Source organism: Penicillium nucicola (genome assembly GCF_028828085.1).
Source record: "Penicillium nucicola strain IBT 29836 chromosome Unknown utg000005l, whole genome shotgun sequence".
In the NCBI taxonomy this organism is placed as follows: domain Eukaryota; kingdom Fungi; phylum Ascomycota; class Eurotiomycetes; order Eurotiales; family Aspergillaceae; genus Penicillium; species Penicillium nucicola.
The window spans coordinates 1,792,573-1,812,185 of record NW_026643129.1 but is presented as its reverse complement, the minus strand read 5'-3'; the positions used below and the strand labels follow the sequence as shown (position 1 = coordinate 1,812,185).

The 19,613-nt window shown below is 51.0% G+C and overlaps 9 protein-coding genes across 9 annotated transcripts; 3 read left to right on the top strand and 6 right to left on the bottom strand.

The window, feature by feature from the left end:
• Window positions 1-136: 136 nt before the first annotated feature.
• Window positions 137-1,704, bottom strand: N7511_005748 (MCT family MFS transporter; the record flags this gene model as incomplete). The annotated part of the gene is made up of 2 exons (XM_057128125.1): window positions 137-1,429; window positions 1,483-1,704. 2 exons carry the CDS (start codon window positions 1,702-1,704, stop codon window positions 137-139), a joined length of 1,515 nt encoding a protein of 504 aa, XP_056984642.1.
• An 809-nt stretch (window positions 1,705-2,513) lies between these two features.
• Window positions 2,514-4,899, top strand: N7511_005747 (LIM domain protein; the record flags this gene model as incomplete). Its single annotated transcript, XM_057128124.1, has 3 exons — window positions 2,514-2,583; window positions 2,637-4,507; window positions 4,573-4,899. 3 exons carry the CDS (start codon window positions 2,514-2,516, stop codon window positions 4,897-4,899), a joined length of 2,268 nt encoding a protein of 755 aa, XP_056984641.1.
• Window positions 4,900-5,277: 378 nt separating this feature from the next.
• trm8 (tRNA (guanine46-N7)-methyltransferase) lies at window positions 5,278-6,556 on the bottom strand (the record flags this gene model as incomplete). Its single annotated transcript, XM_057128123.1, has 3 exons — window positions 5,278-5,963; window positions 6,075-6,262; window positions 6,393-6,556. The coding sequence occupies 3 exons, from the start codon at window positions 6,554-6,556 to the stop codon at window positions 5,278-5,280; spliced, it is 1,038 nt and encodes a 345-aa protein (XP_056984640.1).
• A 217-nt stretch (window positions 6,557-6,773) lies between these two features.
• On the top strand, window positions 6,774-7,434 carry N7511_005745 (ESCRT-II subunit protein VPS25; the record flags this gene model as incomplete). The annotated part of the gene is made up of 2 exons (XM_057128122.1): window positions 6,774-7,263; window positions 7,322-7,434. 2 exons carry the CDS (start codon window positions 6,774-6,776, stop codon window positions 7,432-7,434), a joined length of 603 nt encoding a protein of 200 aa, XP_056984639.1.
• A 172-nt stretch (window positions 7,435-7,606) lies between these two features.
• N7511_005744 (uncharacterized protein) lies at window positions 7,607-10,340 on the bottom strand (the record flags this gene model as incomplete). The annotated part of the gene is made up of 4 exons (XM_057128121.1): window positions 7,607-8,260; window positions 8,313-9,696; window positions 9,753-10,189; window positions 10,248-10,340. 4 exons carry the CDS (start codon window positions 10,338-10,340, stop codon window positions 7,607-7,609), a joined length of 2,568 nt encoding a protein of 855 aa, XP_056984638.1.
• A 1,057-nt stretch (window positions 10,341-11,397) lies between these two features.
• Window positions 11,398-14,777, bottom strand: N7511_005743 (sulfate transporter family protein; the record flags this gene model as incomplete). Its single annotated transcript, XM_057128120.1, has 4 exons — window positions 11,398-11,422; window positions 11,487-13,107; window positions 13,158-14,486; window positions 14,549-14,777. The coding sequence occupies 4 exons, from the start codon at window positions 14,775-14,777 to the stop codon at window positions 11,398-11,400; spliced, it is 3,204 nt and encodes a 1,067-aa protein (XP_056984637.1).
• A 733-nt stretch (window positions 14,778-15,510) lies between these two features.
• Window positions 15,511-16,500, bottom strand: N7511_005742 (DNA replication protein PSF1; the record flags this gene model as incomplete). The annotated part of the gene is made up of 3 exons (XM_057128119.1): window positions 15,511-15,604; window positions 15,763-16,301; window positions 16,423-16,500. 3 exons carry the CDS (start codon window positions 16,498-16,500, stop codon window positions 15,511-15,513), a joined length of 711 nt encoding a protein of 236 aa, XP_056984636.1.
• A 261-nt stretch (window positions 16,501-16,761) lies between these two features.
• N7511_005741 (isopenicillin N synthase family dioxygenase) lies at window positions 16,762-17,968 on the bottom strand (the record flags this gene model as incomplete). The annotated part of the gene is made up of 2 exons (XM_057128118.1): window positions 16,762-17,499; window positions 17,615-17,968. The coding sequence occupies 2 exons, from the start codon at window positions 17,966-17,968 to the stop codon at window positions 16,762-16,764; spliced, it is 1,092 nt and encodes a 363-aa protein (XP_056984635.1).
• Window positions 17,969-18,572: 604 nt separating this feature from the next.
• On the top strand, window positions 18,573-19,355 carry N7511_005740 (uncharacterized protein; the record flags this gene model as incomplete). The annotated part of the gene is made up of 1 exon (XM_057128117.1): window positions 18,573-19,355. One exon carries the CDS (start codon window positions 18,573-18,575, stop codon window positions 19,353-19,355), a length of 783 nt encoding a protein of 260 aa, XP_056984634.1.
• Window positions 19,356-19,613: the final 258 nt, after the last annotated feature.

Below are 19,613 nucleotides of genomic sequence, written 5' to 3'. Positions count from 1 at the left end.
TATGTTTGACTCAAATGAATGACGGATAATTGTTAACTTTTGTACATTTTCTTTCCCCGTCATTTATGTTCATGGTAACGTTCCACTTGATATATTCCATGTTCCTTTCTCACTTTGTTTGCAGCCTTGAATGGTTTCAGACACGCTTCAAAGCAACCATCCCCCTGACCAAGTTGGCCGGAGTCCATAGGTTGGTATTTTCTACTCCTGTTGCCGAGGCTGAGGAGACAGTTGCAGGGCCGTCTTGCTTCTCACTCCCGCGATCCTCAGTTAACGGAGTCTCGCGTGTCTGGGCATCGCGTTTTGCTGCATGCTCTAACTCGCCAACCTTCCAACCACGGACAACCCATAAGCACAAAAAGGCACCAATATACATGAATCCAGTGAAGATCTGAACCCTCAGATAGGAAGAGCCACCTCCAGCAACGTGGCTGCGAAGCTCGAGGGCAATGGCCTCGGAGACGGTACATGGAGGCACAAGCGTGAGCCAAGTGATACTCAAGCCAGATGGGAGATCTCTGATGCCGATGATCTCGGCAAGAACAGGGGAGACGGTGGCCCAATATGTGCCTGAAACGGTGCCAACAATTACAGCGAAAAAACAAACGACGCCCATGCTATCAGCAAAGATCCAGATGACGAGACAGAATAAACCACAGACGAAGGTCAGGAAAGTGGCAATGTTGATCCGACCAAGTCGATCACTGAACATGCCAACAAACGGACGACCAATACCCTGCCCAAGATTGAGCAGAGCAGAGACAATACTTCCCTGATGCGAGGACAGACCAACAGAGAGAGCAAAGTTGGCAACACTGAATATCAGAGCCACATATCCCAGCATACTGAAAACACCCCATCCCAAAAAGAGCAAGAACTCAGGACGACGCAGAAGAGGCAAATGGAAAGCCGTGAATCGACTGCCAACAGCCTTGTTGCGATCTCGTAGAAGATTACAGCAAACTAGGTTCACCACACAAGAAATGATGCCGAGGATGCGGAAAGCCCAGGCCAGTCCGTAACGTGGAATGATAGCACCAACTGAAAGCGAGTATATCAAGCCACCAAGTCCAGACCCGCCTGCCGTGATACCCATAGCTACGCTACGGCGCTTCGCAAACCATTGCGGGGCGATACCGACGCTGCCCACGAAGAGAAATCCCATGCCCCAGCCGAAACACACACCCTGGCTGAGGAAGATGTGCCATTTCTGGGTTGCAAATGAGGATCCGATTAGGGAGAGCGTTTCGAAGAAAACGCCTAAATTTAGCACGAACCGTGTGCCCCATATATGAATGAGACGGGTAGCCAGTGGTGCCACTAGAAGGGCACAAGAGATGCTCAACCCGCCGGTGAAGGCATATGATAAAGCTGATGTATTTGGGAATACGTCGTGTGAGAGGTAATAACTGAGGAAGACACCATAACTCTGGATCTGAGAGTTAGTGGCTGGATATCTCCAAGATAGTTTGATTGACTCACGCTATTGATACCCCAGGTATGCGCGTTGATCCAGAAGACGCAAGCGACACAGACCCAGCCATAGCCACCGTCCGGTGGCACATCGCGTTTGTATTTCTCATCTTCATCAATCTCCGCTGGCTGTTCCAACTGCGGGTTCAGCCTCTGCTCTTGTTTTGCGCTCTCTCGATCCAGATCGTCTTGGTGTGATCGGATGATATCAATTGGCGCATTGTCTGCCATGCTGGCTAGTACCAAATTGTGGCCTATAGGTCTTCTCTATATGGCCGAGGCTTTCTGTACAACGACCCGTAACCAAATGTCTGCTTTTGTCAAGACATAGGGGTTGTTGAGAAAAGGGAGATGGATTTAAGATTAAACAACGAAGAAAAAAAAATGAATCATTGATAAGAGCTTAGCGGCATCGGACTATGTGCCGGATTTGAGGGCTTTAGCCTCTTCGGATCAAGGAAAGATGTCCGGGGGGACCTCGTGGTTTGTCGCCTGCAGACATCGGCGATATTGAACCAATCAACACAAGCTATACCGTTGAGATATGACAGCGGTGACTACTTTGCTTCCGAAGTGCAGGTTGCAGGGATCCTTTTGAAGTCCCAGCGTAAAGTTCGCTGTGGGGTAGACTTGTGCCGAGAAGCCGATGCGGAGAGCCGAGAGGGTCTCAGGATCGGAGCCATGGGTGTCGAGTGGGGGATTGGTTCATGACAGTCTGCATTTCTGCTTATTAGATCTCATGGCGGAGATATCTCGCCTCTACATGTATATCGTCGCGATCTATAATACGGTCGTACAAGGGCTTGCCTTCACCACGTGGTCAAGCCCTAAACCCTAAGCCCAAGTGGCTGAGTCATCTCGTTGCCTCGCGACGGTGTTTGTTTGGGGAGTGGGGGAGAGACGAACAACTCATATGACGCCAACTCAGACCGTCTATCATAGATCGACTAGGCTGTTCTCATCTTAGTTCCATTTTGCCCTCTATCCTGTAGCTTATTTTGTATTTCGATATCCTTCACATCCTTGCAATTACTTAGACCATGCACAAACATACTACCCAACGGAAGGTCTCCCCTCCCGGTCCATCCTTCATGTCCAATGATCAAGTTGGTAAGTGGTTATGTGTTCGCGTCACTAGTCAGAGCTGATACGCGTCTCAATAGCAACATACTTGAAAGACCTGCGGGCAAACCGTCCAGCGCGTCCAACTGGGTCGCGTCCATACCCAGGCAGATCCGCGGCATCGACAACAGATATACCAGACAACCTCCCCGCAAGAGCGAACTCGGCCCTCTCAATGAGATCACCAGCGGAAGATGAAATGAGGGACCAACCGCGTTCCGAAAGTGCAATGTCCCATCGCCGAGCAGTGTCCCAAGTGGCCAGCAGCGGTGCAATAGGCCGTCCGTTGGCCCAGGAACCCCGCACGCATTCGATTCGAAAGAACGTGTTTCCGGCAGAGATTCACACCCACAAAGTCTCAGCATCTCCGGCACTTTCATATCAAGAAAATGGCCAACGGCGGCACGAGAAGGAAGAAGCGCGGTCCCTACGCGATGCTTTGCAGGAAATGGATATACATGACGAGGTTCATATTCACCAAGCCGCCCAGGACGAGGCCACAGAACTAGTATGGATGCACCAGAACCCTGGTGTGGCCTTCAAGAACCCATACGCACCATACCAGAACCCGGATGTCGACAGAGGTAGTCAGAGTCCCGTCCGGAGTGATTCACGCGGCAACGACTCAATCCATAGATTCAGCCAGTCGACAGGCTCGAGTGGTTCTTCGGATGGGCAACGGAGTCCCGAGTCTCTTCAAAAGCGATCATCACTGGCCGGGCCCACAAAAAAGAACCTCAAGGTCAACTTTAAACTGCCTGACGAGGAGCCCCCAGTCCTCGAGGCTGGCCCGAAAGGACGGACTGCCAGCGGTGATTCTTCCAAGGGAATATTTAGAAATCCCAACGACCAAATATATGAAGAGCCTCCCAGTCCTCAAAAGCAGGAAGAGAAGCACGAATTTTCTCAGTCTGACTCGTCAGCCTTGAGAAACAAGCCTCGCAATGCCCTCGGACGCAACCCCAAACCTCTTCCTTGGTTGCAGAACAGAGCCAACAGCAGCACCTCTATGGTGGATAAGATTTCGCGCTTTGAAATCCACAGGAACCCTCCCAGCCAGTCACGCAATGCTGGCTATACACGAAATGAAGCCACCCCGCCCCCCGAAGAGACGGAACCTCTTCCAATGAAAGAAGGAAAAGAGATTCGGGGTGATGATATCCGTGCGGCCACAAGCAAGAGACGAGGAGACCGAAGTGAGAAGTTGCCCATGCCTTCAGCTGTCAGTGATCGAGTTGGACGTCCGATCGTCAGCTTTGACCAAACCTGGAAGCCAGCCGACCAGCCAAAGCCGCAACGTATACCAGTGATTGAAGTACCAGCACCAAAAATTGAGGTCTCAGGACCTTCGATTGAAGTTTCGGAGGCGCCTCCTATCCCCGTCATCAACGTCCCGGATATCAGAGTGCCCACCATCTCTGAAATAGAAGCACCCAACAAACAACAGAGCATGTCCTCACGACCAATGCCCCAGCCGCCTAGAACCAGCCCTACCAAGCAGGGGTTCCCCAGACAAACAGGAAACGAAATGCAAAACCGTTGGCATTCGCCATACACCCGATCAGGAGTCCCGACTGCAAGCTGCGAACTATGCTCTCATCCGATTTCAGGCAAGATCGTAACTGCTGGCGGATGTCGATTCCATCCCGAATGCTTTACTTGCTTCCACTGCCAAGCTGCCCTCGAATGTGTGGCCTTTTACCAAGAACCTGAAGCCAGCAGAGATGAAAGACTGGCCACGGAAGTCAATGACCATGAGGCCCGTGTGCCACGTTTCTACTGCCACCTTGATTTCCATGAGATGTTCAGCCCGCGCTGCAAGAGCTGCAAAACTCCCATTGAAGGAGAGGTTGTTGTGGCATGCGGTGCTGAATGGCATGTAGGACACTTCTTCTGCGCTGAGTGCGGCGATGTATGTTTTCCACCCCCGTTCTTCCCTGTCTATGGAGTATATGTAACTAATAAATTCCGTCACAGCCTTTCAGCTCGACCACCCCCTTCGTGGAGAAGGACGGCTTTGCTTGGTGTCTCCAGTGCCACTCACGTCGCACCGCACCCCGCTGCCTGGGCTGCAAGCAGCACGTCATGGACGAAGTTGTTATCACCGCAATTGGCGGACAGTGGCATGAGCGCTGCTTCAACTGCCACGAGTGTGGTGACGGGTTTGGACCCGAGGGCCGCTTCTTTGTCCGCGAAGGCGAGCCAAAGCGCACTGCGAAGGGCCGAATCATCGGTGGCCCCGTGCAGCTTGCTATCTGTGAGGGTTGTGAAGCTATTCGTTTGAAGGCGCCTAGAATGCGTTAAGATTTCCGTGCCATCTATCGACCGCTGGCTATGACTTCGATGTTTTCACGAGACGATTGTTTATGATAGGTCCACGCTTGATTTCGGTGTTTTGTTATTGCATCACTTCATTTCTCGGCGTGTATTCTTCTTCTACTTTCATTTTCATTTTTTCTTTGGGGAGTTTTGCTTCTCATTCTTAGCATGTGAGCGAAAGGCTGTTAGCACAATGTCGGAGTATGATTGATATTGATATATTTGCAATTCCTTTTACAAAGTTGTTTTCCATTCAATAGATAAACGCCCCAAACACCTTCTCTTTTCTAATCATCACTGATCATTGGGAGATCAGTGACTCTGAATACAAGCAGCGTCTTCCATGGCAACGCACTTCCAACTTCAAGAAGAAGGCCACTCAGGATCAGCCAACCGTCTGAAAACAGCAACAAACTTCTTGCCATTATTCCTCGTAACCTTCTTCGACTCCTCGGTCTCAAACTGCATCACCCGGACACAAGGATCAGCCGCAAGATCCTCATCCGAGACCCGCTCCCAGATATCCTTAATGCCAGGTGCATGAACCGCCTCACCCTCGGTCTTCTCGGCATCCTCAGCCTGGTGCTGGAAGTGCTTCAAAACCCAGTGGTGGTACTCCTCCACATCAGTAATGGTATACAGCAAACCGCCAGGGCGGAGCGCATACGCATACTCGGCATTGAGGGACTCGGAGATAATGCGCGCTTTGTGCTTGCGCGCTTTGAAGTGCGGGTCAGGGAAGCAAATGAAGATCTTGGAGAGTTGGTGGCGGGCGAAGAAGTTTGGCAGGAATTTCATGGTGTTCGCGCGGATTGCGGTAATGTTTTCGAAGTTTCCTGGGAAGATCTTGGTTGTGCCGATGTCGTCGTCTGTGGCGGGGACTGGGGCTTTGTCGTCGCCGGTTTCGGTTTCTATGCTCGTTTCTGTGGATGCTGGGGCTTCTGTTGTGCTTGGATTGGCGGCTTTGTTCTTTAGGTTTTGTTGTTGGGTGCGGAGGGCGTGGATGCGAGATGTAAGGTACTCGAGGACCTGGGTGCGGATTTCCATGCCTGTGGGCTTGTTAGCTTTGGTCTATTATCCGAGGGCCTTGCTAAGCTTCGTTATGACGGAAGATGTGTAGCTGGAGGAGGGAATTTGTTTCATTTCCATGTCGCACTCACCGACCATGAGGGTATCCGGCAGCAAAGGCGCCAGTCCAACAAGCAATCCACCGAAACCACAGCCAATATCCACGACCTCGACATTCTTAGTCAATTGGCGAGCACCGGCAAGATTCGTCTTGGAGGTGTCTGGGTCCACATAGGCTGGGTAATGAGACGACCAATCCATATGCGCGGGGCTGATAGGGCTATTGAGGTGAAATGGGTTAGCTCTGGCTCACGTCATGATCGCATGCCGAGGGATTTCGTCGCAAAGGAAGCTCCCGGCTTGCAAGCCATCTTTGAACTGCAAATTGACCTGCGAAAGAGAAGACATACTAGTCTAAGTTGTGGTCCGAGAAGGGATTCGCATGCGCGCGCTGGCGGAAGAATTTCTTTTGCGGCATCTTGACGACGGAGCCATCTTCGGTTTCTTGCTGGGCTTGAATCCCACGACGGTACTCCTCGCGCTTTTGGCGCTTGGTTGGGACTTGTTCGGCCATTGTTCGTGTCGAGTTGAAAGAGTCGAAGAAGTGAAGTTGAAGAAGCAAAATTGAAGAAAATCATTCCCCGCTCCGATTGGCTCCACCTCTCCAACCTCTCGACTTGCGACTGCTTTCTGCTCTTCTTCCTCTTCTTTCTCTTATTGAGTCTTTGTTCTTTGCGCTTCGTGCTTCGTTCTCGACTTGCATTTGCTCTGTACACTTCTGCTTTACCACTATGACCCTCCCCTTCACCTTCCCCCGCGAACACAACTGGCCCCCCTTCTTCACCCCGCAACCAAACACAACCACCCGACAAGACCAGCTGAGAAAATGGTCTGATCTAATCCAATCCTGGTGTCGACACCACCGCCAATATCGTCTCTCGCTCATAGAAGCGGTGGAATCCCCGCTCTTCTCGAATGCAACTCTGCGCAAGCGTCTCGATATTCGGGAAGCCCGCGCTGTCGTGGACTGGATGACCAAGAGCGAGGAAGAAGGCGGCGGTGGTAGACGCGCGGAGTGGATTCCTGATGCAGGCGGCGGTTTGTCTTCGGGCGTGATGGGGAGTGCGCAGGGCCAGGGCCCCCGGGCTGTGGCTTGGGTGTGGTGGAAGAGGCCTGAGGAGTGGGCTGATTTGTTGGTTGAGTGGGTTGAGGGGACAGGGCAGCGAGGGTCTGTTCTGACCGTTTATGAGTTGATTCATGGCGAGGGAACTGTGTCGCAGGGTATGTTTTTGTTATAGTCTGGGGTAGTTGCATTGCTTGTGCTAATCTGGGGTTGCAGAGTTCCACGGCATGGATACAGATGTCATGCTGCGCTCGCTGAATGTCCTGGTTAAGCGGGGCAAGGCGCAGATCTTTGGTGGTGAAGGCCAGGAGGGTGTTAAGTTCTTTTGAAGAGCTCAAAATGAGTAGGCTGGGATTTCTCTATGAGATAACTCGTGGCTATTCGTGACAAAAACAACGCCCATTGCAAGGGCTGGCTGAAAAGGCTTATCAAACTGCGCCGCACTCCAAACTTATACACAGAACCAATACTCTAGGCCGGGATTGATACCCAGACGTTGACCTACTCATCCGTGTTATCAATCATGTCCTCGGTCAACTCGTATTCATCGACGGGCCGTGTCTCCTGTGACATGGCCATGTCAAGCAGCCAGTCAACTCGGACGATCCGGGGGGTCTTTTTTATATCGCCTGCCACTTGACGGAACCGCGGCCAGACTCGGCTGTGTTTCGCCCCGGCACTGCTAAGAAGAAAGACCTCGTGACGAGCGGGCGTGTCATCTGGTTCACTTTCATCGTCGCTTTCCTCACGCCGGGAATGGTCCGCTAGGGCAAGACGGCCACGGAAGAGCATGCATTCACCTCCATTTGCTTCAACAATTGATTTGAATGCCTCGAAGCCACCGCGAATATCATCCACGCAGTACATGCGATAACCGTGCAACATCTTGTTCTTGTTCCTCTTGGCGTTCGCTGTGACAGAAGAAAGAGAGAACTTATACTTCTTTTCAGCCTCTTTGTCTACCAGAGGGTAATCAGAGGCATCAAGTAACTCGTCCTTCTGGAGGCAACTTGTAATAAAGTCTGTGCTCACAATTATTGGTGCATATGCGAGTGCGTTGACAAATTTAGTGGTCCGCAAAATGGACGGCGCTGCCAGATGAGTGCATCGTCGGGCGTCTTGTACGACCATAATACCGAGTTCTCGAAGGGTTCGCTGTCGATGTGTTAGTTTCGATGCCTATCTGTAAATCCAACAGCAAACAAACCTTATCTGCATCCTCTTTCTTCTCATTGCCTTTGCCAATCCACTTCTGGTAGCCAGTAATCAACAGGTGCATGGAGATTGGTGGTCGAGACTTCTTCTGTCGTTTAGGCTCCACTGCGTGGTCGCCATCACTCTCATCCTCAGGTTCAACCGACGCTCGCTTCCTGGTTTCCTTCTCCTTCTCTTTCTCCTGGCCCCGGTTCTCATTCGACTTGCGCCTTCCACCGTAGATCACACCACCCACGCGCTTCATCTCTTTCTCGTACAGTGCGATATCTGGAGCAATCTCGTGAAGTCGGGCAGTTGCGGCATCCTTGGATTTGCGACTGCTAGTCGAAGATGGGGTCTCATTCTCCTTGCCTTCGGACATGATGCGAGACCGTGCAGGAGTCTGTATGGGCCGTCGTGACTTGCCAGCGGTCTGCGGGGTGCCATGAGAAGCATCGGATGCATCATCGACAATCTTACGTTTTTTCTCAGGCGGGGCTTGCACAGAAACCATATTCTGGTCCTTGCTATGCATTGCACGCCGTGGACTTGGGGCAGTGTCCTCCGAGGAGAAAAAGACTCGCTCAAGAACATTACGGTCAAGTCGTGTCTGGCCCGCAACTTCTCCAAGATTGGTTCGCAAAGGGAAGTGGCTGTAGCGTGAGTCCGAGGCGGGTTGTAGCTTCCATTTGGCATAGCTGTCTTCCAACCACAAATGATTGACCACTTCCAGACCCCATTCCTTGGCTGCATTGCACTTCTCACTCGTTCCATGAGCAGTGATCAGATGAGTGTTCTCCTGCTTCAACGTTTTTGTACATTCCGCGCCTGCGGCTGCAATCAAATTTTCCAGGTAGATTCTTGCTTCACCAACATAATTGGACAAGCTGATCTTCAGTCCTTGAAATCCAGGAATACCCGTACGAGAGACAGGGTAGTGCAATAGTCGCCTGAGAGGTGATGTATATGTGTTAAATGTCATGAGCCGGTAAAGCCAGGCAAGGTTTCCAACGTCTAGGTTGAGCCGCGATGCCGTGCGGTACGCAAAGCCTTCTCGGTAGCGACAAATCAACATGTCTGCCGTATCAATATTTGATGTAACGTGAGCACCGCCCTGATTCAGAACAGCTTCAATCGACTCTTGTAGATGCGAACCAATTCCAAGATCCGGAGATAGCATGATGGTTTTCCCCTCAAAAACGCTCTGCTGACCGTCTGTATGCGCCGAAGCGGATGGCGTTGGCAGCTTTGTTGGATTAGTCGTCGATGCGCCAACCAAATCTTTATTGTCTTGCGGTGGAATCGGGGTCTCAACACCTACGTGCAGTATCTCCGGGTCTGGAAGGGTATAGGGACGTTCATCGATGCGCCGACCAAGTTTCAGGCAGTCATCGAACCTATTTGAGATTCGAATTAGCAGACTTCCTCGCCGTTGCAGCCGCTATAAACTCACCAATGCGGTAGAACAATCTTCAGATTCAATTTCTTGGCCTGGGCTATGCGCGCCTTGTCCGATTCTGCCGTAAGATCCACCAAGTGAGTAACCATCTGCGACATTCGCGGACTGTATAGTCCACCCTTTGCAACTACGCCGCCGATAATCGCATCCTTATCTCCTTCCGGTATGTCACCGCAGGTGACCACCACATCGTTCATAAAGAGACGAGGATCGGGGCTGTATTGGCGAGGGTTCGCTAACTTCTTCTTCGCCAGTGAGTTACTCACCCACTGTGGCTTCACCACGGGGATCAGCGCATCGCAGGTAGTATCGTAGGCCTCAAAATCAATGGTATTGGAGATCAAATGGCTGAATCTAGCCACATCAGGGACCTCGGCCCCGGGTTGGACAATCAAAGGCTCGCCGCCATGTTCTTCGAGGGTTGTCGCAAGCTAGCGATCCGACATGTTAGTTGCGTGCCACATGTGCGAGTGATAGGCCCGCACTTACCTGCTCCGCGGACTCTCGGGAGAGATCTTTGGAGCATACAATGCAAAGACGGCACTGGTCGAACAGCCGAGGCCCTTGGTCTTCAGATGCCATGGCCAGAGGGGCGTTGTTGTGGAGTAAATAATCGGATATAGACAGGCCGTTGTGTTCAAAATATCGAGGCAATCGCTGAATTGGGGACGCGCCGCACACGCGTGGGAAAACGCCCGGTCACGTGAGCCCACGCGGGGTGTCAGTTGGAAGAGAGGATGAAGATATCAGAATCGGTTTATTGAGAGAGGCTCTTTGTGTCTTGAGATCATCGAGGGTGACAAGAAAAATTATTGTTGCCTTGCCCGTATATAGCTGAATATCTTATACTGATGGAGCTAATCCTGATGAATAACATTGTATACTGTAAATTCATGGCGAGTGCTATCTAAAATATTCAAATTCAATTCCTGAGGTTTGATAATCTTGCTAGACATTTTGGAATATCGGTCCTCTAAGTAGACAAATTGCGGCGTAAAACACGCCCAGTCGATCCATGCCTAACTACCCAGCAACACAACCCACCTAAGTGTGTCCTTAAGAGTCCTGGCTTGGTAGCATCTCCATCTATCTACCAGAGACACATTCGGCCAAGAGTAGAACTATACGCCGTATAATGAAATCATTTGGTTGACTTGCTGTGAAAGTAATATGAAATTAGAGTCTTATGGCATCTGCTACATTCTAGGGCTATCCTCTGATAGGGCGACGGCGTGATATAGTGGACAAAGAAATAAAACAATCAAACTCCCATTAGTGAAATGGTATCATACACTCTGTACAGTCATACTCTTGGCTCGAGGCTTTCTCTTGGAACGTGTTCATCTACGATATTGTCGCTAAACAAAATGCCTCTAGAGCTACAATTGCACCGGCCTAGGGTTCCGCATATATGCATTCTGTATTTATGTACGCATAATAATACTATGTGCCAAGCAAACTGGCTATGTGAACTATGAATTAAGACAGACATTCTCAGCCCCCCAAAAAGCAAAAACAGGTCCAGGGATATCAACACTATAGAACCAACTCTTTCAGATAGCCGCCAAGCCTGACTCATGTGAAAAAAGAACAGGAAAGCAAATGAATAAAAAGGGGCAGGGGGAGATGGAATTTGAAGTTAAGCTGCCATGGTAAGGACATAACTGCAAAGAAAAAAGTTAGCAACTGCACCAACTGCAATAAAAGTGACGAGTAAGGAACACTCACGAGGTAATAGAATCCATCCGCTCAGTAGTCAACTTCAAACTGACAGTCAACAACTCTCTCGCAATACGAGGCTCCTTCTCCTGCAAAAGCTTCCACTGAGCACCAGTCAAACACCAAGCAACACAATCACGCTCAGCCTTAACAGTCGCCGTGCGACGGGTATCACTAAAGAAAGGCAACTCGCCACACGGTCGACCAGCGACAATGAGCTCAAAGTATCTGCCTTGAGGCAGATCATATCCTGCGCGTAACATGCCAGATTCGAGCAGGTAAAAGGCGCGCGGGGCGTCGCCTTCGTGGTAGAGGACTTCGCCTGCTGGGTAGGACTCGCGAGTGAAGTAAGAGCAGGCTGGGAACCAAAAGTCCTCATTTTGGTTAGAGAGACCTTGGAAGGTTTGGAGGAGGAGGGAAAGAGGTTGGCGCATTGCTGACCAGGCTGGGGAGACCATCATTGCTGTTTCATGTTCACGGATTGTGCTTGTTGCTACACGTTGTAGATATTGGCCTCGCGGGGAGCTGACGATTGTGTCGGATAGGGTTTGGGGTTGGGGGACTGGGACGGGGACTTGGAGGAGGGTTGAGGGTGTGGAGGGCGCAGTTGGGGTTAGGAGGGCTTCTTGGCGGCTATAAAAGACTTTGAGGTAGTCGTTCTCGCAGAATTCGAGGGCTGAGTTTAGGTCTTCGAAGATTGGTACGCCGGAGTCGGATTCGAAAAGTCCGACGTTTTGAAGACTCTTGCCTACGTCGCCTTCAAGGTTCAGGCCTGAGATGGTTGTTTGCACGTGGCGCTTCTTCAGGACCCGATTGATGCGGGTGAAGGCTTCGGCGGCGGAGAAATCGAGGCCGTAGACTCGGGAGAAGTCGAGGATGAGGAACCGAATAGGACGTCGATCGAATGCTTCTTTTTCGATGAGGCCGCGCAGGGTATTCTCGACATCGACAATTGTTCCAAAAAAGAGGTAGCCACCAAGCTTAATGATTAATGTCTGCTGTCCAGCTTCGTGCAAGAATTGCTGCTGAATGGGAGGTCGTCGGACGGTGGATCCTGCGGTCTCGCCGGAGAAGGTGGCTCGAATGGCGGACTTGCGGGACGTCTGGACGACAAAGTTCACGCATGCCAGGATGATTCCAACAAAAATTCCAACCACGAAGTCCCAAGCACCCATAGTGACGACAATAATGACAACAGTTAAGTATTCAAGTCGGGTAAGCTTTCCCCAAGTATCAACCAAGGCTTCCTGCAACAGCTCAACACCCAGTAAGAAGATCAAAGCACCCACAACCATCACTGGAATATATCCAATAATGACAGGACCAATGACCATGATACCAGCCGTTGCTCCAGCTAACATCAAACCCGCCAAGCGAGATTCTCCGCCGCTGGCAATGAAAAGAAGACTGTTGGTGTAAACAAGGTAATTCTGGATACTCCCAGCGAATCCAGAAAGAGCATTGGTCACACCATGCGCCACGAGCTCTCTGTCAACGTTAAGATTGTCTTCACCGGTAGAGATTCCCAAAGCCGGAACGTTGATAGGCACATGAAGCACACCAAAGAAGGTTAGTGCAAACATGGCCGGAATCGTCTCGCTGAAGGCAGTCCAATTGACCGCGGAGAGATCTGGAACGATTAGTAAGGCGCATTTGGAGGACGAATCAAATTTCACTTACCGTAAAGCGTGTAGAAATGATACCAAGGATTGTTAGAAGATGGAGCATCAAAGACCCAACCCTTCTGATGCAAGGTAAGCATGGAGATTCTCGCGCTCAGAATGACAATGTAGAATACAGCTGCAACCGCAATGAAGTAGCCCCCAACCAAAAAGTTCGAGCGAACGAACCTTTTCAAGACAAGGAGGCCAATTGCGAGAGACAGAGGAATGATCCAAAGAGGGAATGTGTCGAGCTGGAACAGTTTCTGCAGTGTCTGTAGATTATACTCCAATGTCCCAGGAAGTCGAGCCGAGACCTCAACACCAGTCGCCAGAAGGAAGTAACCCACACCACCGATACAGCCGATCAGAATATGGCGAGGGAAGAAACCGATGAGCGAGCCCAGCCCACACACACCCATCAAGAAGAAGACCAAGCCAGTCAGCACTGAACTGACAGAAAAGGCTAGGATAGTTGTTGCAATGACAGATTTGGGGTTGTCTTTGCCGATCGAGTTCATGATTGTGAATGCCATCTGGTGGAAAAAGGGCACTACTTCAATCATCTCGCTTCCAACTCCACCTTTGAAGATTGACCCTCCACAGGAAAAGACAACTTGGGAGATAATGGTACTGACGTAGAACATCGAGATACCATCGGTTCCTAGGTGGGAGAAAAGCGGTTCTCCCAGAGGGAACAAGATCATTCCATACGATAATGCGTCCAGAATGTTCAGTAGAAGTCCCAGCAGTACTGCAGGTACCAGACTAGCTGGACGGACCACAGCTTCCTGCCATATCGCATGCCTGTCCCATGACTTCGGGCTAGCCAGAGCCCTGGAGTATTTGGCCACCGAAGAAACACCCTTTGTCAAGAAGTTCGGAGACCGAGTGACATCACGCTGATTCTCAATATCCCCAGCACTTCCATAATTCTGTGTAGATTTAGATCGTGACTTGGATAATAGCGAGGTGTGCTCGGTATTTCCTTCGGGTGCTTCATATATAGTAGGCGGGGGCGGAAACGACACCTCCTCCGTCGCAGATGGTGTGACTTCATCATCTAGCACAGCTGAAGGACGGCGAATCATTTCTGTGAGAGCCGAAGAGGCCGATGTAGGGTCAACAGAGGAAGAACCAGGATCCAACGCCTCCCCCAGGGCCGTATGAGAACTGGAGGCTTCATCCTGGGAGAAATCTGCCGAATGCTGACTGCCGTGGAATATATCCAGACCAGGTGGGAGGCCTGGGCCGTCCCGCAAGATGGACTTTTTGTTCAATGATAGGCCGTAGGTTGCGAGCTCGGCGGTCTGGTCGCGAAGACCGTCTGAGGCATAATGTGCCGGATCTAAGCACGCATTGTCAGTAGCATGTCACGCGATGTGAACACTGCACAGGGAGGCAACCCACCCATATTGTTGTTGTTAAATGACCGGTGGTAGAAAGATCGACTGGGGGTTCGTCTTGATCCACTGTAACTTGAGGCTTCGGCGCCTATTGGACCGGGAGAGCTGGCCAGGTTTGCATGTTCCACCAGTGACTCTGGGGACAAAGCCATCCCTTGGTCACGATCAAACATCAGGTTACGAGACAAGACGGATGTGCGAGAATCGCGACGTCGGGGTTGCAGGACGCCCATCGCGCAATTGTCCAACCGAGGAACCTTTTTTTTCGGAGGATAATCCGGTTAATTGGACGCCACAAACATGGTGGAAGTCGAGCTATAAAAAGGATTAAGAGCAGCAGAACAGAAAGCAGGACCAGCAGCGCAGAACAGGGTCACTGTTATCAACTCCCATTAGCAAAGATAAAAAGAACTCGGAGTTTTGACTAAAGCTCTTATCTGCGGGGACTAACCCGATGCGGCCTGGACTGGCCCGTGCTGATAGGCCACTGGACGTAAATATAAGCCCGCGATGGGCACTGGGCCGGACTTACACCTCACTAACTCTATGTTGGGTCTAAGTGATCTGAGTGGTGTGAGCAAAGGAGCAAATGGCTTCTCCGTTGTCGGACACGCTGCCTAGACACTGCCTAGACGTACATGGATCGCCTGGTGCATATGCATAAGCGTTACCGAGCCACAGCTCCTAACTGGCTAGAATGCCCGACGTTCAATGGCGCCACGATCTCCATATTGGTAGCTCCCAAAAGACGCATAACCGACCCTGTCATCTTACGCATCACATCAACCTTGCGGGATATTCCTCAAGGTAGGCTATATTACTCGAGTCGGGTCATACACTCGTCCCACCTATTAAACGCAGAAAATCAATTGGGGCCGTTAGCTTAGACGCTAACGGCGGGGTATCTCAATATACATGCTCTCCATAGCGCCTTCATAGTCCCCCTAAGTGTTTCGTACAGTGGACTCAGCTCAATCGTTCCAGGAATCCCTGCGAAATCAATCTCTCCACATCTCCCTGTCGAACATAAAGCTGACTGTTCTTCGTCAGGTTGATAACCCTAAAAGAAAATAACACAGAAGCGTTAGCAAAAGTCATGTAAAGCACACCATAAACCCAAAACCAATCAACCAACACATCCTCGAACTCTCAATCCCTCCAATAGCAATAGGTTCAAGAAAACAAAGAAAAAAAAAGAAAAAAGAGAAAGTAACATACCCATACTCCGTCTGAATCTCTCCAGCATCCTTCAAAACCCTAACATCAATAAAAAGATCCCTCGGCGGCTCCAAGGTCCCCGTCAAATCAACATCCGTCCACTGCCCCTTGTACGCAGCAAGCATATCGCCATATAGTCGAAAATACTCCTCCTCCTCCGGACTTAGGGAGCTATGGCCTCCCTCGCCCCCGAACGAAGCTGATCCGCCCGCACCCTGCCCGCCCAGTCCGGCACTCCCCTCAGCATGCTGTTGCTCCAGTATATCCACCCCAAGCCAGCAAAGCTCCTCCAGTTTCTCCGTGCGGACGCGGTGGTAAGCGAGCAGACAGCGCTTGTTGCGGCGCATGCAGAGGTGGTCGACTAGCAGTGCGCAGGCGACTGCTGGGTCCGCGGAGGGATTGAAGGCACCTTCGAATGGGGCGAGGAGGCGGGTGACATCTCGGTCTAGATCGCGGACTTCGCGGGTGACAGCGCGGACGATTTCGGTTTGGTAGGGCGGTAGATGGGCGAGAGATTGGGTGCGTTTGGCGTGTTGGACCTGTTGGAGGGGTCCGTTAGCTTGTTTGGCGATTGTGGGTGAAGATGGTGTATGTAGTATATGGAGTGGCGTGGGATGCGAGTCTTGAATGTGCTGGGCTTTGCTGATTGGACTTGCTTACCAGTTTGTTGCCGAGTTCGCCGTACATCGTTGCTACGCGGTCTGGGTCCTGGTGAGGGACGCGACTTGGTTGATCCATTTCGATGCCAAGACTTTTCTTAGTCAGTGATCGGCGCAGTGCGATAAGGTATCTAGTTCTGATGTCCATGGATGGAAGAGAGTAGGGAGTCAGAAGATGAATATCATTCTGATTGATTTGATCGGATGAGTTTCAAGAAGTCTGTGGGAAACTTGGTTCAGATGGAAATGGAGAATGCAGATTGCTACTTCCATTTGAGGTCCAAGTATTTTACCTACAACCGCAGCAACCCAATCCAATTGCGTACCACTATCGATAATACTAATACTGCATAGAAGCCCTCATCTGGTTATATCCAGCTTGAGTAATAGGGTCATACTTAGCAGGCATATCATCGCGAACACAAGAGGGAATACACTCGATAATCTCATCAGGATCCGGCGCCATAAAGTAAGGAATAGAAAAGCGACCCCGAGTCATCCGCTGGTCGCCCTCGAATCTATTCCCAAGAGGCGGCAAAGTAACCCGATGGTTTGTAGAGCGAAGAATATCTACGTCCGAGTTAGCATCCGCCAAAAACCGGTACCTTACACATGCATCGACATGTGAGCATGACGACAGACCATTACTCCACATCTGCAGCAAATCCCCCACATTCATTACGATCGCATTCTTGATTGGTGTGGCGGGTAAATAGGATCCCAGTGCAGCGAGATCTTCTACTTCGAGGCCGCCACAGTCATCTTGGAATAACATCGTGATCGAGCTCCAGTCTGTATGTGGGGGACATCGTGCTGCGCGGTTCGATTCAAATACCTCCGCTGGGGCAGGTGGGTAGTGCAGTAGGCGGAGCTGGTTATTGTGGCCTGAATGTTTGTTCAAGAGGTGGTTCTCGTCTAGGTCCAGGCCCATAGCGAGTGCTTGCAGAATCTCGCCTCCCACGCGGGAACATTCCCAGTAAAAGCGTCGCATAAACTCTTTGAGTCCCGGGAGAATCTCTTCTGGGAGCCATTGATTAGGTTGGGTTTTGTTTCCGTCGCTGCCTATGTCATAGCTCTCCTGTTGTTGGTTAGTTGGGGTATCGAATCTGACCAAATGGAGAGAAGAGACATCGGGATCCACACGAAGTATCAGATCCACAGAGAGAAATGACAGCAAGAATCTCCATGCTCACTTTGATGTCCGGGATCTCTCTCAGCTGTTCAGTCCCATCTCCATCGGCACTGCCACTCATCGCCTGTGACACCTTCTCCAGCCCAGGCCACGAGTATCCTCGGTGTACATCCCAACCGGGGGGATGAGGCGCCTGCAGCTTTGCGTCCTGTGCCAGATTGAAGAATTGCTCGGACCAGCGGAATGCTTCGTCTAACATTGTCTCTGGCAGGGAGTGGTTGGTGATGTACACAAACCCCACCTTCTTGCAAGCGGTGACAATTTCCTGCGCGACTTGCTGACGGGCGGTCGAGTTTGTGTTCCAGGTGGAAAAGTCCACGACAGGGATTTTGGCCTCTGATTTTGGAGATGTCATTGCCTCTGATGTTTTGATGGTTTGATGATTTGATACTCTTGGGGGATGTGGATGATCTGGACGAGACTTGTAGATCTTCGGTCAGATCCGAGGGGCCTGGATCAGTTGGTACTTAGTGATTCGATGCAGTTGAGTGTCTAAGCTATATGTGTACGAAAGTCTCGAATCGGAACTGTCTGCCTGTGCGTTAAGCCACGCTAGGAGACTCGACCAGGAAGGCAAAGAGGAATTTGAAATAGGCCCCAATGCCAGCCACTCGGATTTCCGAGACCAAATGTATGCGGTGAAGGGGAAGAAAGCCCATTGTGCCCAAACACGGGTCAGGCGGTTGCTAGGGCACTAGTGGAGAGACCCTACATCATTCGACCCTTTCACTCTTCTCATTCTAGACTTGTGAGATTCAGTACTTCAGTTCAGGTTTTGACTTTCAATTCTTTTCTTGAAGCCCATCTCTGAATTGGATCGACTCGCCAATCTTACTCCTTTGGGTAGTCTGTTGACACCCGAGTCCATTCCCGATAACGCCTAACGACGAAACGACCAAGAACAAACCCAAGAAACTGAACTTCAATCGAATCATTCTTATCCCCCCGCGATCACAAGAATGCGGACTTCCCAGTGGATCTGGATCACAGCCGCATTCCTCCCAATCGCCCATACAACCCCCACAGAACCCTTTACACCAGCGACAAACGCCCAAACGAACAAAAGAGCCTTTGAAGTCCTCCGCCTCCTCCGCCGAGCAGACGACAACAACTGCCCCTCGGGCTACAATCCCTGCACAGATCTGGGCAACTCAGACGCATGCTGTAGACAAGGGACGAACTGCTCCAAGGATGCCGCCAACAACATCGCCTGCTGCGCGACCGGCGCAAGCTGCACAGGCAGCCTAACGGGGGCAACGACTGCCACGACCGCAACGACAGGCACCGGGACGAGCTTCATGTTTCCGCAGACGGCATCGGCGACCGCAACAAGCGAGGACTCCACGTCGACGGGCTCGACGATTGATGGCGCTTATCCGTTTATCGCGGTGCCGACGGCGTTTAACAATCCCCAGTCGTGCTCGAGTTACTATTCTGTCTGTCAGTCCGAGTATACGCAGTGTACCGGGGCATTGATGGGACGGTATGCTGTTACGATTGATGCGAATGGGGCGGGGAAGACGGTTCAGGCTGTGACCGCTGCGTCGCAGGCGACTTCTATTTGTTCCAGTCTGAGTGTTGAGGCTTGCCATGGGATTAATCTCGATTACTGTGGTTCGGTCGCTACGCAGACTGGGGGTTCTGGGTCGGATGCTAGCGGTAATGCGGCCTCTGGGAGGACTTCTAGTCTTCAGGATCTTGTCTTCGGGCTTGCTGTTGGGTTTGCGGGTATGTTTATATGATATGATGGATATTGATGAAGGCTTTTGTGTATATTTCTTTTCTACTTTTCGTGTCTATTCTTGGAGACATCATGGACCGATGAACATTTGGAATTGGGCTGTAGGTACCAATCAGAAGCCCGTATTTACAACTACTTTTTCGAGATACCCGAGTAGTAAGAGGGAATGGTTAGGAATTGGTTGCACCAATGATGTAATATGTTGCCTGCCTGTGAAGCTTGAATCGACAAGGGCATTTGGACATGCGCCAGGAATCAT